This window comes from Cupressus sempervirens, chromosome 11 (assembly GCF_028749045.1).
Source record: "Cupressus sempervirens isolate cs-2001-9-10 chromosome 11, ASM2874904v1, whole genome shotgun sequence".
Lineage (NCBI taxonomy): Eukaryota > Viridiplantae > Streptophyta > Pinopsida > Cupressales > Cupressaceae > Cupressus > Cupressus sempervirens.
The window spans coordinates 739089304-739106954 of NC_143128.1; the positions used below are offsets into that span (position 1 = coordinate 739089304).

The window sequence follows — 17651 nt, forward strand, 5'->3', positions numbered from 1 at the left end:
ATCTTGTTCTAGCGATGTAGAACAATTTTCTTCACCTTATTGTACAAGGTATCCTCAGGATTCTACTCTCTCCTTTGAATGACCTGGGATGTCAAATGATGTGCATGTAAGTTATCTTGATGTAGTGCTAATAACTTAATTAAAATAAAAAATCAAAATCTCTCAATAAACAAGGATAAAGTATTGTATAAAAATTTAAACTTACTAATTTCATTCTTTTTAGCATGGAGTCCATGGCATCATATATGTCCCCCAAACAAGGCTCATTAGTGTTGGCATACCAAAGTATAGACATGATGGGCTTGGGGAGTTCTAATGCATATTCCACCCTATTCCAAAAATCATCACTCAAGATCAAATCCTTTACAGTTTTAACCTTTTCTGTATCAGCTTGCTTCCATCCACCCCATTTGTTGCTAATAACCATTTGACACAATGCTTCTTTCACCCTCACAAGTCGTCTAAGGACAATTGCGTGTGAAGCAAACCTTGTTTCAACAACCTATTACCGTGTTAATTCAAATTGTAAGTTAAATATAATAACACAAAAAATTAAAAATATGTATTAAATTATGTATCGTATGACACAAAAATTAAAATGATAAATGAAGCTAAATAAAGTTTAAAATTTACCTTCAATAATTCCAAGCAGGAGAAAGTTCTGAAAATTGCTTGTGACATATGGTGGTTTGTCACAAACATTTGGATCTGCTCACCCTCCTCATACACCTTTTTCATCCATTCAATTTGGGTGCCAATTGCTTTCATTACCAAGTTCAAGGAGTGGACAATGCATGGTGTCCAAAAGATATGCTCATATCGTGCTTCTACCAAAACACTTGCAGCCTTACAAACTTTAGCATTGTCCGTTATTACTTGGACAACATTGTCAACTCCCACGGACTCTATGGATTCAATGAGAAGTTCGGCAATAAAATTTGCATCCTTTACTAGCCCTTCACAATCAACCGCTCTCAAAAACATCGTCCCCTTGGGGCAGACAACAATCACATTTATTAATGGACGGTTTTTGCAATCTTTCCATCCATCAGAGACAATGCTCAACCCCATTTGGATCCAAGAGTCTCTTATTGGTTTGAGTAGGTTTTCTACATTTTTTCTCTCATTATGCAATATGGTGGTTCTCAACTTTTCATATCCAGGGGCTCAGTAACCATGAGGTGCTTCATTTATTGCTTGCACCATCTCTCTCCAATAAGGTGATCTCACTAGATTGAATGAAACACCATTCGTAATGAAGCAACGCCCAATCTTTATGTTAGCAATTTCTTTCTTTTCATTTTCAAATGCCTTATCTAATGGGCCTCTCTTGTGGGATGGGGGTGTTTGTATTTCATCTTCATCCACATATGGGGTAGGTAGGAAGGGATGTGGTCTAGTGGTTGTTTGAGAGGGTGGTGTTGGTGGTTTTTGCTTTGATTTATCTTTTTTTGCCTTTGACACTAACCTATCAGCCTCTTGTTGCTCTTTTAACATGCTTGCTATTTGAGGAGCCGACAACCCCTTTTTACCTCCCTCTGGGGGCCCCTCACACATGGTAATCCCTTGACTTGGTGGGCCTATCAAATGATGTTTAACTCGGTAATTTGAGCTTCTATATTGGTTTTGGCAAAAATTGCATTTCCATATATACCCTCCCCCTCCAACACATTGCTCAATTTTTGTTGTATACTTCCACAAAGGAGAGCTTTTATCAATTTTAAATCTTTGGGATCCTGCCCCACCCACTGAACCCTGACTACTCATTCTATGATTCTTCCAATCTATAAAAAAAATTTCAGAACTTATACAAAACTTGATAAAAAATTAGAACAATAAATATTAAAAACACTAAAAACAAACTATGAAAGAAGCAAAATGAAGGATCAAATGCATACCTGGAACACTCAGCATTGATTATTTGAAGGATTTGAGACTCCACAAACAATTTCTACAACCTTCTCTTCAAACTTGCAGAGTGGCCACACTAAAATGAGAGAGCAAATGAGAGATTAGATGAATGAAAAGCATCTAATATGCCTTACTTTAGGCTTTACAAAAAAATAATAATAAAAAAACTCAAATTTTAATGTTTTTTTGGCCACTTTTTGGCCCCACCTGCTGTGGGTCCTCCCGGATTGGCCCGGGTGCGTGGACCCTCGTGGACCCACAGGCTCAAGTATGGACCCTACCTGGACCCATAGTGGACCCGGGCTCAAATCCGAACCCGGATGAATCTGGACCTGGACCCGAGCTCCAGGGTCTGAATCCAGTAACTCAGTATATAATTATTATCATAATCATATATATGTATTTAGGTCATCTTAGGAGTTATATTTAAGTATTTCTCTGCCTAGGTGGTATCCAAGGCATAATATGGTATATATGGGAGATATATGTTTTGTCATAATCTTAATGAGCATTCAGTCGTTATTTATTATTTAAGTATTTGCAGCATATTTCCTATTATATTATTCTTACGCAAGGCATTCCATAACACTAGCATCAACTTGAATACCCAGATTTGCAAGGAAGATTCTAGAGCATGTCGCAGAAAGGTCCTTAAGTATTAGTGGAAACTAGCTTTGGGACAGGCAATGCTTACTTTAACAATCTACAATCTATGATAATATGGTATATATAGGAGATACACGTTTTGTCATTATAATCTTAATGAGCATTCAGTTGTTATTGAAGACTATCAGCATTACCCCTCCCCTGAAGTGGATTAGGAGGTTACCCCTGCAAAATGGCATATTATTCAAGTATTTGCAGCATATTTCCTATTATATTATTCTTACGCAAGGCATTCCATAACACTAGCATCAACTTGAATACCCAGATTTGCAAGGAAGATTCTAGAGCATGTCACAGAAAAGTCCTTAAGTATTAGTGGAAACTAGCTTTGGGACAGGCAATGCTTACTTTAACAATCTACAATCTATGATAATATATGCATTGCAATCATAAGGTACTAAAAAGCATCTCTGTGCAAGAAAGTTGGCAGCCAAAAGACTTAATAATTAATAAAACAGCAGTAAAAGCAATCACGGCATATCTGGCATTTCACAATCTTAAAACTAGAATGGTATTACAGTCAATAATCTTTTTCCCCACAAGCTTTTCGGACTTGACAGTGGATGTGTCTTCTTTCCTTGCACTTCTGCATTTTGATGTTCTGTCTGTCCATTGGAACTGAACTTTACTATCACGTTGCCGATATCACTTGATCATTTTAGAATACAATTTATTGTGTCTACGCTGAGTTTGGCAATTTTTCTTCCCAATATGGTATGATGGAATGGGAAAATATAAATAACAAATCAGATGAGTTGTACTTGTCCTTCCTCTGTTTTCAGATTGACCTGGAATTGCATGTCCTACTAAATCAGTTGTACCTGTTATATTGCATTTAGACAGTGTTATTTTAAATCTTTCTTTTGTTGGAACTCATCCCTTAATATTATTGAATTGTTTCAAGGTTTATCTAAATAATGTTTGTGTAAAAGCATGAAAGAACATTTCAACTGTAGGTAACGATATTCACAAAAAAGCACGGAGTTGTACGAGTGGAAAGGGAAGCTGATAGCACATATGCTAGCATAGACATTGTTTCAGATGTTATTAAAAGAAAGCTAAGGAAGATCAAAGAGAAGGACATAGATCTTGCACACAAACCATCCAAGGTTTGGCAACCATTGAAGGTAGATGAAATTCCTGACAAGAAGGTTCCCGATTTATCTGATGAGGTATGTTTTTTAATTTTTGTTACCAGTTTACAATGTTGAGATATTACACTGATTATGCCAATGTGACAGAAAAATGCTGCCCAGGAAGGGTTACTTTTTTTTGAATGGAACGCACAGAGAATGAGTTCAAATCTAAAAGTAAATATATTGATTACTGAGTGACACACATAATATACTTAGGAAAGTTGACCATGGTGAAGATTTGGAGCAAGAGTGTGTTATGTGGGCAAGTAGTTTTAAGATGATACAGTAATAAGGATTGATTATCAGATAAGTTATGTGTACTTTTTTATTTTTCTTGGCACAAGAGGATCTTGAGGGTGAAAATTAAATAGAGAACATTAATATGTATATTTGGAAAATTTTGGTACTGCACAAGAAACATATGTTTTCTCCTTAATAAAAATATTAAGTTTTATTGAAAGCAGATTTCCAACTGGTTGCGTATCGTAAAATTATTTGCAAATCATGTGGTTACTGAATGACACAGATAATTAAATTTAAGCTAGGAAGATTGAACGTGCCAAAGTGTTGGGAGAGACATGTACAATACTAAATTGGGATGAGTACTGTACTAACTGAAGTGCCAAATTTGTAGCAGCTTAATGAAGTTCTCACTATTTTACATAACTAGATGGACCAACATATAAAATTTATTTGTATTAATTTAAATCATCTTTCAATAGTTTACAAATCTGTTAAGTGAATGATAACTCTAACTATCAAACAGAGAAATGACATAAACTTGTGCCAGTCAAGGATGGACAAACATTTTTTTCCATTCGTTATGGACTTTCTTTCCCTTATTTTTCTCCATAGTTTCTCAACGTTATCTGCTCTGAATGGTTCTCTCCTTTTCCTATAAATTGTTGGCAATGTTTTGTGTTCCCTGTGCAAATCTTCCTTGTTGCTTATGAACTAGGACACCTTTTCTGTCGAGAATTGCCTGCCCTCTTTTTTTTAAACCACATTTCTTTTCTAATCAGTTTTGGATCAATTCAACTGCCTTAATTGTCATGTGATGACCTGCACAAGATTTAGCTGCCAAAGTAGTGGCTCAAAGTGCTTGTTGGGCTGTTCTTTTTTTCAAGAAATGTTGCTGTTCAGAACATGTTAGTGCCTCTATTTGATCACGGTTGAAACATACCAGAGTTCAAATTGTGGACAAATGTTCTCTGAATTGTTTGGGGAAGACATAATGCCAACGAAAGGAAAATAACAGATGATCATATGATTGTTGGAGATATGAAAGAACTCAAGCTGGGCAAGGATAAAGCAAAGTTTCTGAAGAGATCATCATCAAAATTGGCTTTTTCTACTAAAGTAGTCCCAGTTGTTACAGAAACAGTGTTGAAGAAATGAAATTATGCAGCTGCAGAAGTTACTCTTGAGAAATTTGCTGCAGTCTCTCACAAGTTGTTGCAGAAGATGAAATCTATGATGCTGAAGTTACCCATTGCTTGTTGATGAAGATGCTTAGATGCTACAGAAGTTACTTGCAAATCTTTGACCAATTTTATGTATTGTGAAGTGAGTTTGTGCTACTGTAAAAGATGCTTAATTATTGTAGAAGATACACTATCTTTATCTAATTCTATCAAAGTTAACTAGAACAAACTTAGATGCTTTGAATTTTCAAATATGTGATTTTACCAAGAACATGCTTTGTGCTGCTACAAAAGATGGCCAATTGTTATAAAAGATGCACTATCACCCTCTAGTGCTATGAAAGTTTGCTAGAAAAAAGACTCCCTAATTTTCCAAATATTTCATTTTACAAAAACACAGGCAAAACCAAAATTTTATATCAACCTACTTTTTTTTGATTTGGGGTGACATGATGTTTCTTGTGCACCTACTTGCTGGAAAAGAGTGTCTGGATTTTAACTACATAACAATTTTTAACATCAATGCTTTTTGATCACAATTAAAATCTGTAGACATTTTTTCACAATATTGTAGATTGGGAATGTGATGTCTTTCACCTAGATGTTTCTATTACGATAGTAGATAGTTTCTATTATCTCTATTTAGTATCTAATGGTTATCTATTGTAATCTTCTGTAAATATTAGAGTGTTTCTTATATTTAGTTTTCTGTTTCTAGAATAGAATGTTTCTATTCTTTATGATTGTTTCTTAAGGAAACATTGTTCAATCTCTTCTATAAAATTGATCTCTTGATCATTGTTAACAAGCAGCAAATATTTTCCAATTATTAGAGCCAATACTCTAAATTTTTTCGAAAATAATTATAATTTCTTGGTTGAAATTATTTGCCTTTTATTTTCGAAATTACTTACATGCATATTTGCTTCCAACTCTCTCTATAATCCGACTAGGGTTTCCATTCTGAGAGATTTGAATCTGTCGACTTTTGATTCTTGGTGGGTTTTTCAAGAGCTCAATTGGGTTTTCGTCATATTTTTATGGGTGCTTCGATTTTTGTGTCTCATTTTTTGAGCCAGTCGATCCAGAAACCAACAATATATACTTTTCGGATTTTTTGAGCTCTTTCTGGGTCACCCTTCAAATTTTCTAGGTCTCTACTTTTTTAGGGTTGCATGTACTTGCATGTTGTTTGCATGTGCTGCTTTACCATGCAAAGTCTCATGTTTTGCCTCCCTTAAAAATTCTGGTGGGTTTTCATAATTTTTTTCCTCAAAAAAATAAAATTTTGATGGGTTTTCATATTCTTTTTTCTGTCAAAATAAAAAAATTCTAATGAGTTTCTATAAATTTTCCCTTAAATTTTTTTGATTTTGTAATTGGAAAAGTTGTGTGGGATTCCTTTGTGGGTTTGTAATTTTTTCTTCAAAAATTATCTGTCGGGTTTTATTGTTTTTTCTGAAAAATGAAGCTTTGTATTGTCAGGTTTTGATTGATTTTTTACCTCAAAAATCATGTTGGGTTTTGATTGATTTTTCACCACAAAAATCATGTTGGTTTTTGATTGATTTTTCACATCAAAAATCATGTTGGGTTTTGATTCTTTTTTCATCTCAAAAATCATGTTGGGTTTTGATTGATTTTTTACCACAAAAATCATGTTGAGTTTTGATTGATTTTTCACCTCATAAATCATGGCTTTTTGCAGTTTGTTTTGGAGCATTATGCTCATCTGCAAAGTTTTGGAGTGTTATCCAAAGTACCATCAACAATCTTTTCAGTAAACATTCTTTGCTACAGATTCAAAAGGCTTTTGGAAGAACATTCAATGCGACTATTGCCACAAGTTTGGTCACATGAAGGTTGAATGTTGGAACTGCTTAGCTGCCCTATCTAAGCAATTTGGCTAGCAACCCACAACAAATAGTTGGGAGCACCTTGAGCAGTCAAAATCTGCTTTTTACGCATTTTTGACAGCTTCTTGCTCTAGATATATTAATCATTAAGGGAGGGTATTACGATAATAGATAGTTTCTATTATCTCTGTTTAGTATCTAATGGTTATCTATTGTAATCTTCTATAAATATTAGAATGTTTCTAATATTTAGTTTTCTGTTTCTAGAATAGAACATTTCTATTCTTTATGATTGTTTCTTAAGGAAACATCATTCAGTCTCTTGTATAAATTGATCTCTTGATCATTGTTAATAACAAGAAAATATTTTCCAATTACTTCGTAATAGTTTCTGCTTCAAGCACACTGGATAAGTGAAATGTGCGATGAGGCTTATGAACATTTGATGATATCTGAAATTGAGATTTCATATTTAGAAACCTCAGATTCATTGATCTATATTTCTTTTGGTTTAGCATTATTTGATTTGATAAGTACTCTGTACTCCTTTCTTCTTGTCTTCATTACTGCTCACAAGCTCATTATTGCTTACAAGCTCATTATTGCTTCAACTTCATCTTGTTCTTCGTTAGGCAACTACCTCATCCATTCTTCCTGTAATATTTTTGAAATTGTACCTTCCTTTCCACCAGTTTGTCTAAAATACCAATACAAATTAACAGCATAAAAAAACAGGAAATGTCCACTTCTCCTAGAAGCTCTAGTTTATAAGCATTGGATGTAAACTATTTTAAGACCTTAAATGGTCCAATTTTTTCCATTTGAACTTTACTAAGTTCCTTGGAGAAACATCTCCTTTTGCAAATTGGCTAAAAGTGAGTCTTCAATTTTTGATTCTTTTACCCTCTTCTTGAGATCAACTTGCTCCTTATATGTCATTGTATTCTTCTCTAAATTTCTTTTTATTTCTAAATGCAACTATTGCACATACCTTGCAAAACCCTTATCTACAACTATTTTTGCAAATAATCTCGATTCTTCTACCCCTCTACACCACAAAGACTTTAAATGTACTACTACTATTAATTGAGTTAAACGTGAATTCATCTTGTGCCAATGTGGTATCCCAATGATTCAGCTTCTCTGCAACCTATCATTTCAACAAATTTCCTAGGATTTTATTGAGAATTTCCATTTGTCCATCATTTGTAGATGATAGGTATTCCAAAACTGCCTTACAAACTTTGTAACTCTATCTGAGCTGATGCTCTTTGGCAAGTGATGCAATCTAGTTACTCATTTAAAGACTAATGTAGCCACATGTTTCACATGACATCTTACAAGGTATAAAGTGTGTTGTCTTTGGAAATATACTACAACAAAAATGGAATCATGGTCTCGCTGAGTTCTTGGAAGTCCAAGAATAAAATTCATGCTAACATTTTATTATAACATTTTAGGAAGTTTCATTTTCTGCATTTCGTTATTGTGTTTCATTTAGAAATATCCTATTGTAATCTCTTATAAAGAGAGCCTTTCATCTCTACTATATATATATCATTCTATAAAAACAAGTTAACAGAACAGGTTGATGGGTTTTTTCTAAGTTTTGACAATTTTAAAAAAAATTCGTGGCGTCTTACCTAGAATGTTTTTTAGGAATTTTAATTGATTTTTTATGAAAAATATTATTCATTTTTTTTGAATTTTTGTGGCTCGTGAAAGAGGTTTTCTCAACATTTTTCAACCTTGAGGAAAATCGCGGCGACAACAAACTCAATGTTTTTTGCAAGGGCTTTTGGAGTACGAAATAAGTTACCACAGCTAGGTTTTTCATGCATTTTCTCCTATGCTAATCTCTTTCTTGTGCTCTTTTCCTTTTCCGCAATGACCTCTACAACTCATTTCTTCACTTTTTTCTTTTTACGGTTGATGTTTTTTTTCTTCCTTCAGTGTTCATTTTTTTAGGGAGCAATTTTTGTGAGATGTTGGGTCTTCTGTAATCCATGTTTGACATCCTCAGGTGCCCTTTTTCTGCAACCATTCTTTCACAATATTTTGGGCTTCTTGGTGTGTGTTCAGACCTGTGATGGCTTCTATGAGCTCTGGTGGCTACGTCTTCTTTGGACGAAGGTTCTTGGCAGCTTTTTCATATTGGTTAAGGAAACTTGATGAAGAGGACAAGAGAATGGGAAGTGGTCTTCAAGACCAGATTTGGTATTGTTGAAGATCGTAGGTTTAGCACTTGGATTTTCTTCTCATTTTTAGTCTGTGTTTGGTGGTTTTCTGACATTCTATACAGTTTCAAGGCTATTGTTTGAGAAATCACTTTTGGTTGTGTTTGGGTTTTATAATTGTTTCCAAAAAAATTATGTTTGGGTTTTATAATTTTTTCCTAAAAAAATGTCTAGGTTCTTTTTTTAATTTGCTCCTCAAACATTGTAATTGGGTTTTTTGATTTTCTTCACAAAAATTGTTTAGATTTCTGATTTCTGCCAAAAAACCATTACTGGTGTTGGTGGTCTGAGGGTTTTTTCCTTGCCAGCTTCTCTTGATTGCAATTTTTTTTTTGAGAAAGTACTACACTACTCTTCATTTGCATCTTGTTCTCTACCACTACTTGATTGTCTTTTCCTCTAGAATAATTTTGTTGTTTTCTTCCCAACTATTTTAGACCTCTAAAGCATATTCATAGGCTATGTCAATAAATCTCAGTTTGATCACACTAGATTCATCGTGAATTGATATTTAGAGTTCATTAAAATACCTTGAGATTTTTCTCTGTCATCCTCCACATGGTCAGTATAAATGAAGCTTGTAAAATTCATCCATGTAATATTTGGCATTCAGTTTTCTTTTCTCAAAATTTGCAATTTTCATTTTAAAATTTATTTGATAACGTCTTGGTAGGAATTTGACCAGAGATTTTGTGACATTCAATGTAAGATATAATCTTCTCTTTTGCTCTTTTGTCTGTTTATCCACAAAGATGCATGTCCTTTCAGCTTAGTGTAGACAGACATAGCTTTTCTTGGATTGTTCATTGATTCATAATCAAATTACTTTTTCATTTCTGCAATCCAATCTATAAGTTCTTCAAGGCTTAGACTTATATTGCCCTAATAACCTATCTTCAATTTCCTCCTCAACATGCATTCCTCTGCTTTGGGCTGCCTCTTTTGTATCCAATCTGGCTCTAATGTCTCTCGATATTTGTGCTCTTTTTGCTTTCCTTTATAAGCCATGCCTCATCTTTGCACTTTGCAGTTAGAGGACTCCACACATGCCTGCAACAAAATTCTAGAGAACAAGACACAACTAAGCAAGAAACCAGCTCTAAGACCAATTTGTGAGTGCAATCCAAGTTGGGTTACCAAATTAATATAGCCTAATCTAGCAGCTTAATCATGTGCACCTTACCTCACACAGAAACCAGATGAAACAACAAATCTTTTTTTGTATTAAATGTAAATCAAATTTCAATGGCCTATAAATTGTTGAAAACGAAAACCCTAACTATTATAAAACAGGGAAATGACATATTTGTGCTAATTATAGATGGTCAAACTGGTTTTCTCCTTCTAACAGTAATTCACTTTCTTTTTGCAATTTTCCTCTGTTGTTTCTCAATAATCTTAGCTCAAAATGGTTGTCTCTCCCTTTCCCATAAACGGCTGGTGATGTTTTGGATTCCTTGCACAAATCTTTCTTGCTGCTCATGCGCTAGGTTATGATTTTCATTTCTCTCAAGACAATCATCCTTATTTTGTTTTCTCAGATTTATTGTATTGTATTTAGTTTTCGAGCATGCAATTTGGCTACCACATTACATAAGACATCTCTTCTTGGGCTCTTTTTTTCTGAGAAATGTAATTGTTGAAAATGTTTCAGTCAGTTTATCCAATACCATTTGAAATCATTGTCATATTGCTATCAGGATTTAATTGTGTAGTTTTTAAGTCAAACTCATTGACCCATATTTCATTAGTAGTGATTCACATGAATCCATCTCTCATGAGATTAAATGGAACACTTAGCACTCATTTGATCTAGGTGATGCTCATAGAGGTGAAGCACCAAGACTTCTTGGGAGGTCACCCATCACAGTACTACTCCATGTTAAGGAATGTTAGATCAGAGGTAGAAGATTACCTTATAAGTAATTGCCAGACAATGACAGATCTGATTGCTTTAATTCTGATATTGGTCACAGCAGAGATATAGATTAAAAGCTTTGTATAAATTCCTGATATCTTACTTGTATTACTGAATGAATATTACTGATGCTACTTCAGTATTTGCAGGTTGACATGTATATGTGCAGATTGCTGGTAGTAGCATGTATTGTGTGATGTGTTTCCAAACGATCATATCACTTTATATATAAATATTGAATGGTTGTGTCTCATGTAGAGACATGACTCTACATGCCCAAAGGGCACGTAGGGTCATGTCTCTACATGAGACCACTCTTAACCATTAGTTATTATCCTTAACCACATTCGGTGGTTATGTGCTTCAAAGAGTCCGATCATTATCAACATATGATATTTCACAATACCCGATCTCAGTCGGTGATATGGCACAATGAAGTAGTTCATGATAACAGTAAATTACAGAATCATATTCACAGTATGATTGCTGCTTTATAACAGAGATTTGAATCAGATCAAATCAGTTTGTACAGTCAATTAAGATACATATACATACATACGTATGTATGCATGCATTTATGTATGCATGTATGGATGCATGCATGCATGCATGCATGTATGTATGCATGTATGTATGTATGGATGTATGTATGTATGCATGTATGTATGTATGTATGTAATCAGATACAGGATATCCGAATGATGCTACAAATTCTTAGAGAGGGAGGATATGACTATCTTACAAAATGATGATCTAGATTCCATCAATCTAAGATTCAAATGCTCATCAACACAATTATTTGATATCCGACACATTCTGGGACAATGAATCATGATCTCTGGCTCATTTCGTGACTAAGGTAGTCGATCATGATTCTTTTCATTGTCATGAATTCTAGCACAGTATAGGACAAGAAGTCCTTATAGGACAAGAAGTCCTCATAGTCTTATTATGACAATGGATCAAGAACTTAACAAAAAAACACAACACAAGTAGTACCATGACTTCCGGCTCATCCTCGGGACAATAATAGAAGTCAACCATGATACTTTTGTTATTACACTATCTGGCACATTTTGGGACAACAGTGTAATGAAGTCTATGATAACAGGTCAATCTATTGTTAAGGTTGTCACCTTACAATAGAGACCTAACATCTCATAAAATGATAGATCGTCACCTTTCATAAACAACCACATGTGCACAATAGTAACTCATTAAACAACAATAAAAGTTTTATATATATATATATATATATATATATATATATATATATATATATATATATATATCACAAAACTGAGAGATTATCTTAGGAGTTACAATTATAGTTTTGTCATACCATGCTTTCCTTTGAAGTATTCCACTTTCAACTTTGCAAGAGGTTTGGCGAATATGTCGGCATATTGCTCTATAGTGCTAATGTATTCCAACTTGATGACACCTCTATCTACCATATCTCTAATGTAGTGCATTGGTATCTCTATATGCTTTGATTTGTTATGGAAGACCGGATACACTGAGAGTTTGATACAACTTTGGTTATCACAATGTATAACTCTAGGTTTTAGAGGCTTCCCAAAACGCCCAACCAGTAACTTCCTTAACCATACTGCTTCTCGAGCTCCCATGGATGCAATTGTGTACTCTAGTTCAATGGAACTTAAGGCAATAGAAGATTGCTTCTTACTAAACCAAGATATGATTGTAGATCCAAATCTAAAACAACATCCTATAGTGCTCTTCCAATTAGTAGAACATCCAGCCCAATGAGAATCTGGATATCCATGAAGTTGTAACTCAACTTTGTCATATTTCAGACCAAGTCCAATAGTGCCTTGCAAGTACGTCAAAATGTGCTTTGCTGCCATGAGGCAAATTTTCTTAATTTCGCACATAAACTGACTTAGTGCATTTGTGGCATAACAAATGTCAGGACATGTATTCACTAAGTACATTAATGATCCAATTATCTGTCTATAATATGGAGGATCAATGGCCTTAGACTCATGTGCCTCAACTTTTAGTTTATGAAGATTTGTCTCCATAGGTGTGGATAATGGTTTGCAATCCATCATGCCAAATTTGTTTAATATGTCAGTGGTATACTTCCCTTGGTTTAGGAAAATGTATTCTTCCTTTTGTCTTACTTCTAATCCCAAGAAGTAGTGTAGAAGACCTAAATCTTTCATTTCGAATTCAGATATGAGGTCTTGCTTACATTTAACAATAAGATGGTCTTCACCGGTTATCAGAAGATCATCAACATAGAGAACTAGTATTAACATATCTTCCTCTGATTTCTTGAAGTATATGTTAGGATCTGCTTCATTTCTTGAGTACCCTAATTTGACAAGATAGCTATCTATTCTCTCAGACCATGCACTGGGGGCTTGCTTAAGACCATATAGAGCTTTCTTCAATTTGCACATATGTGACTTCTTGTCATGAATAACAAACCCTTTTGGCTGTTCTAGGTATACTTCTTCATTAATGACTCCATTCAAGAATGCTGTCTTTACATCCATCTGATGTACCTTCCAACCTTTGGATGCAACTATTGTAATTATGGTTCTGACAGATGTCTAACGAGCAACAGGAGCAAATGTTTCATCATAATCAATTCCTTCCTTCTGTGAAAATCCTCTAGCCACAAACCTGGCCTTGTATTTTTCATTGCTGCTGTTAGGTGCCTATTTTATTTTGAATAACCATCTTGAGGAAACAACTGATTTATTTTTGGGTCTTGGTACAATATCTCACACATAATTTTTAAATATAGATTGATATTCCTCAATCATGGCATCCTTCCAGGCTTGGGATTTTAGGGCTTCTTCAACATTAGAAGGTTCAGAATTTGAGGACTCATTTGTGTGAGTAACATAACATGAATGATTTCTAGTTTTCTTGGTCTCTCTAAGGATATCATCGGGGGCCACATTGTTTTCTTCTATCATTCTTCTTGCCCATAAGGGCCTTTTCTTATTGAGTGAGTTATCCTTAGGATTAGGTGTTGTGGGTCCATTATCTTTTGTTCAATTCTCCCTCTCAATCATAGTGTTTTCATTATCCTCAGAAGTGGGATCATCATCAGGCTCTTCTATATCTTTAGAAGTTTTGTATGCAATATCTTCGTCAAACGTGACATCTCTACTGATTTCAATTGTCCTTGACCCTGACATGTATACTTTGTAGGCTTTGGAAGAATCACCATAGCTGACAAATATGCCTTTCTTTCGTGAGGGTTCTAGTTTAATTCTTTTCTCCTTAGGAATATGAATATATACAGGACAAATGAAAATTCGTAGGTGACTTAAATCAGGTTGGTTCTCTGAGAAGACTTCTTCAGGTGTTATGTTTTCTAGAATTGCATGAGGGCATCTGTTTTGAGTATATACAACTGTATTGGATGCTTCAGCCCAGAATGTTATATGCATATTTTGATAATGCATCACAGCCTTAGTTGCTTCAATAATAGTTTTATTTTTCCTTTCTACTACTCCATTATGTTGAGGATTATATGGTATAGTATACTCCCTCTTAATCCCAACAGATATGTAGAATTCTTTAAGGGCCCCTTTGGTTGCTGGAATACGATTTAAGAATTGGAATCTGAAACCCTTGATTTGGGATTCTGGAACTTGAAATCTAGATTATGGTTTCTGGAATTTGTTTTAGGATTGTTTGGTTCAAACTTAAAAATTTTTGATATTCAGAATTTTTTATTCCAACCTTGTTTGGTTCAAAATATGAATATATGGTTCAAAAAATGAGTATAAAAGTTATAGTGAAAAAGATGATTCATATCTCAAATTTTTTCAAGGACCTATTCATGATGCTTTCAACTCCGCACATGCCAAAAATTGTCAATATTCATTGCAAAATAAAAATTCAAGAAAAAGTTAAAAGAAAGATGAAAGAATGTAGATATGTGCGGTACTAATTATTTTATTTAATCCAAACATATGAGAAAGTAATAGTGGAAAATTTTCCCTGCATTTAGAAAAATTATATTTAAAAAATTTGTGCAAAAAAAGGTAACCTCAAATGGGCATCTGTATGTCAAACCCAATTAAATTTTACTTTAGTTGAAATCCTCATTTTCAAAAAATGGGATTTAAAATGAGAATTAAAATGGGAATTCCAAAAAACAAGTATTTTTAGGAATTTGGAATCCTTGTTTTGGGGGGTCAAATAGGGATATCGGATTCTACTTTTTCCCAATTCCAATTCCGATTGTGCGGACCCAAACGATGGATTAGAAATTTTTTAGAATTCCGAATGCTAATTCCATTCTAATTTCAGTGACCAAACGGGCCCTAAAATTCTTAGAGATATATTCTCCTCCACTATCAGACCTTAGAGTTTTGATCTTCTTGCCAGTTCGATTTTCAACTAAGGCTTTGAATTCTTTGAATTTGGACAAAACCTCATTTGACTCTTTCAGTTTAAGGAAATATATTCAGGTTTTTCTAGAATAATCATCCAAAAATATGATGTAGTAAGAGTATCCTCCTAATGAAGGTACTGACATGGGTCCACATAGTTCAGTATGAATGAGTTGAAGAATGCTCTTTGATTTATGTTCACTATGATAAAATGAGTTTTAGGGTTCTTTCCTAGTGCACATCCTTTACATATTCCTTCATGTTCAAGTTTAAGGTTAGGTAAGCCTTTTACAATTTTCTCTATAGAAGGTAAAGCTTGGAAATTTAAGTGCCTTAGTCTTCTATGCCAAATCTCATTTATTTTCCCAATATCATGGTTTAGGGCTAGATTTGGGGAATTACAAAGTTTGTATAGATTCCCTTCTCTAACTCCAATAGGAATAGCATTTTTAATGTTTGAATTTTTTGACTAGCACAAAAATTTATTTTCTTGAAAAGCAATCCGATATCCTTGATCTACTAGATTGGATATAGAGATAAGGTTTCTTTTGATTCCAGGAACAAATAGGACATCTTTTAAGTGCAAGTCAACTTTGGAATTCAGATCTACTGAGTAGGTCCCAATTCTTTTCACAGGACAAGTGGAGTTGTCTCCTATAGTTAATTCTTCCGTTGAATGTCCTTCAAGTGTTTCAAACAATTTAAGTGTTTCTATTAGTGTTCAATTCACTTGATAAGGCAAAGAAGAATAATGAGTTTTCCCCTTCTTTGACTTCGACCATGTTGATCGGATTTTTCTTTCTTTCCGGACAATACATGTGAGTATCTCCAAATTTGTCGCATTTGAACTTTGGATAGGTCTCTTTTCTTATAGTTTGTATTTTTCTTTCCTCTCTTCCTTTTGAATTTACCCTTTTTATTATTTGATTTTGCATGTAATGCTTGAATCTCTTCCTCCTTAATGGAGATGATACCTCTTAAGATTAACCGTGACTCTTCTTGAGTGCAATCATTTTTGAGTTGATCAAATTTGGGTATAGAGGGATGATTGATGAATTTCATAAAAGATTCCCATGATAATGGTAGTCCTCTAAGGGCTATTAGAGATAGTTCCACATCATCTACATTATTTCCAATGGTCGAGAGTTGATCCCTTAACTCAGTTATTTTTGAGAAATATGATGAGATTGTATCTCCTTTATCCATTTTGATATTGATGAGTTTCTGTTTTAATGTAAGAATTCTGCTGGCATTGTTTATTTAAAATGTATCTTGAGTGGTTTTGAACACCTCATAAGCGGTAGTTAATTTTGCTATTGATGGAAGAATATGATCTTTAACTCCATCAATGATGGTTTTCTTAGTTTTATTGTTATGCCTTTTCCATGTTGTCTTTTCTGTTTCATCTACAGGCATTTTATTAATTTCTTGTATAAATTATTCCAATTTGAGTTCTTTTTTTATTGCTATGATTTGAATTTTCCATGAGACAAAATTAGAAGAGCCTTCCAGTCTATCCTCAACTCTTTTATTATTCACTATGATTGATATGTTCAAATGATGTTAGCGTTCTTTAAGAGAATTATCATTTTTGGTTTTTAAATGCTTGCTCTACCAAGCTTTGATACCATGTTAAGGAATGTTAGATCAGAGGTAGAAGATTACCTTATAAGTAATTGCCAGACAATGACAGATCTGATTGCTTTATTTCTGATAGTGATCACAGCAGAGGTATAGATTAAATGCTTTTGTATAATTTCCGGATATCTATCTTGTATTACTGATGCTCTTTCAATGAGTATTATTGATGCTACTTTAGTATTTGCAGGTTGACATATATATGTGTAGATCTCTGGTAGTAATATGTATTGTGTGATTGTTTCCAAACGATCATATCATTTTATATGTGTGTGTGTGTCTACATGAGATTACTCTTAACCATTAGTTATTATCCTTAACCACATTTGGTGGTTATGTGCTTCAAAGAGTCCGATCATATGATATTTTACAATACCCGATCTCAGTCGGTGATATGGCACAGTGAAGTAATTCATGATAACACTAAATAACCGAATCATATTCACAGTTTGATCACTGCTTTATAAAAGAGATTTG

The 17651-nt window shown here is 34.0% G+C and overlaps 1 protein-coding gene across 3 annotated transcripts in view; it reads left to right on the plus strand.

Annotated features, from left to right (window-relative positions):
• The window catches only part of LOC149531752 (30S ribosomal protein), an 80125-nt gene that overhangs the window by 53314 nt on the left and 9160 nt on the right, over positions 1-17651 (plus strand). For 2 of the 3 annotated variants that reach the window (XM_089809473.1, XM_089809474.1), the window contains exon 3: positions 3534-3749. In XM_089809473.1, coding sequence (XP_089665599.1) covers positions 3534-3749 — 216 coding nt within the window. Of the gene's footprint in view, positions 1-3533; positions 3750-3818; positions 4046-17651 lie in introns of those variants that run through there. The other variant, XM_089809475.1, reaches the window with a different exon arrangement.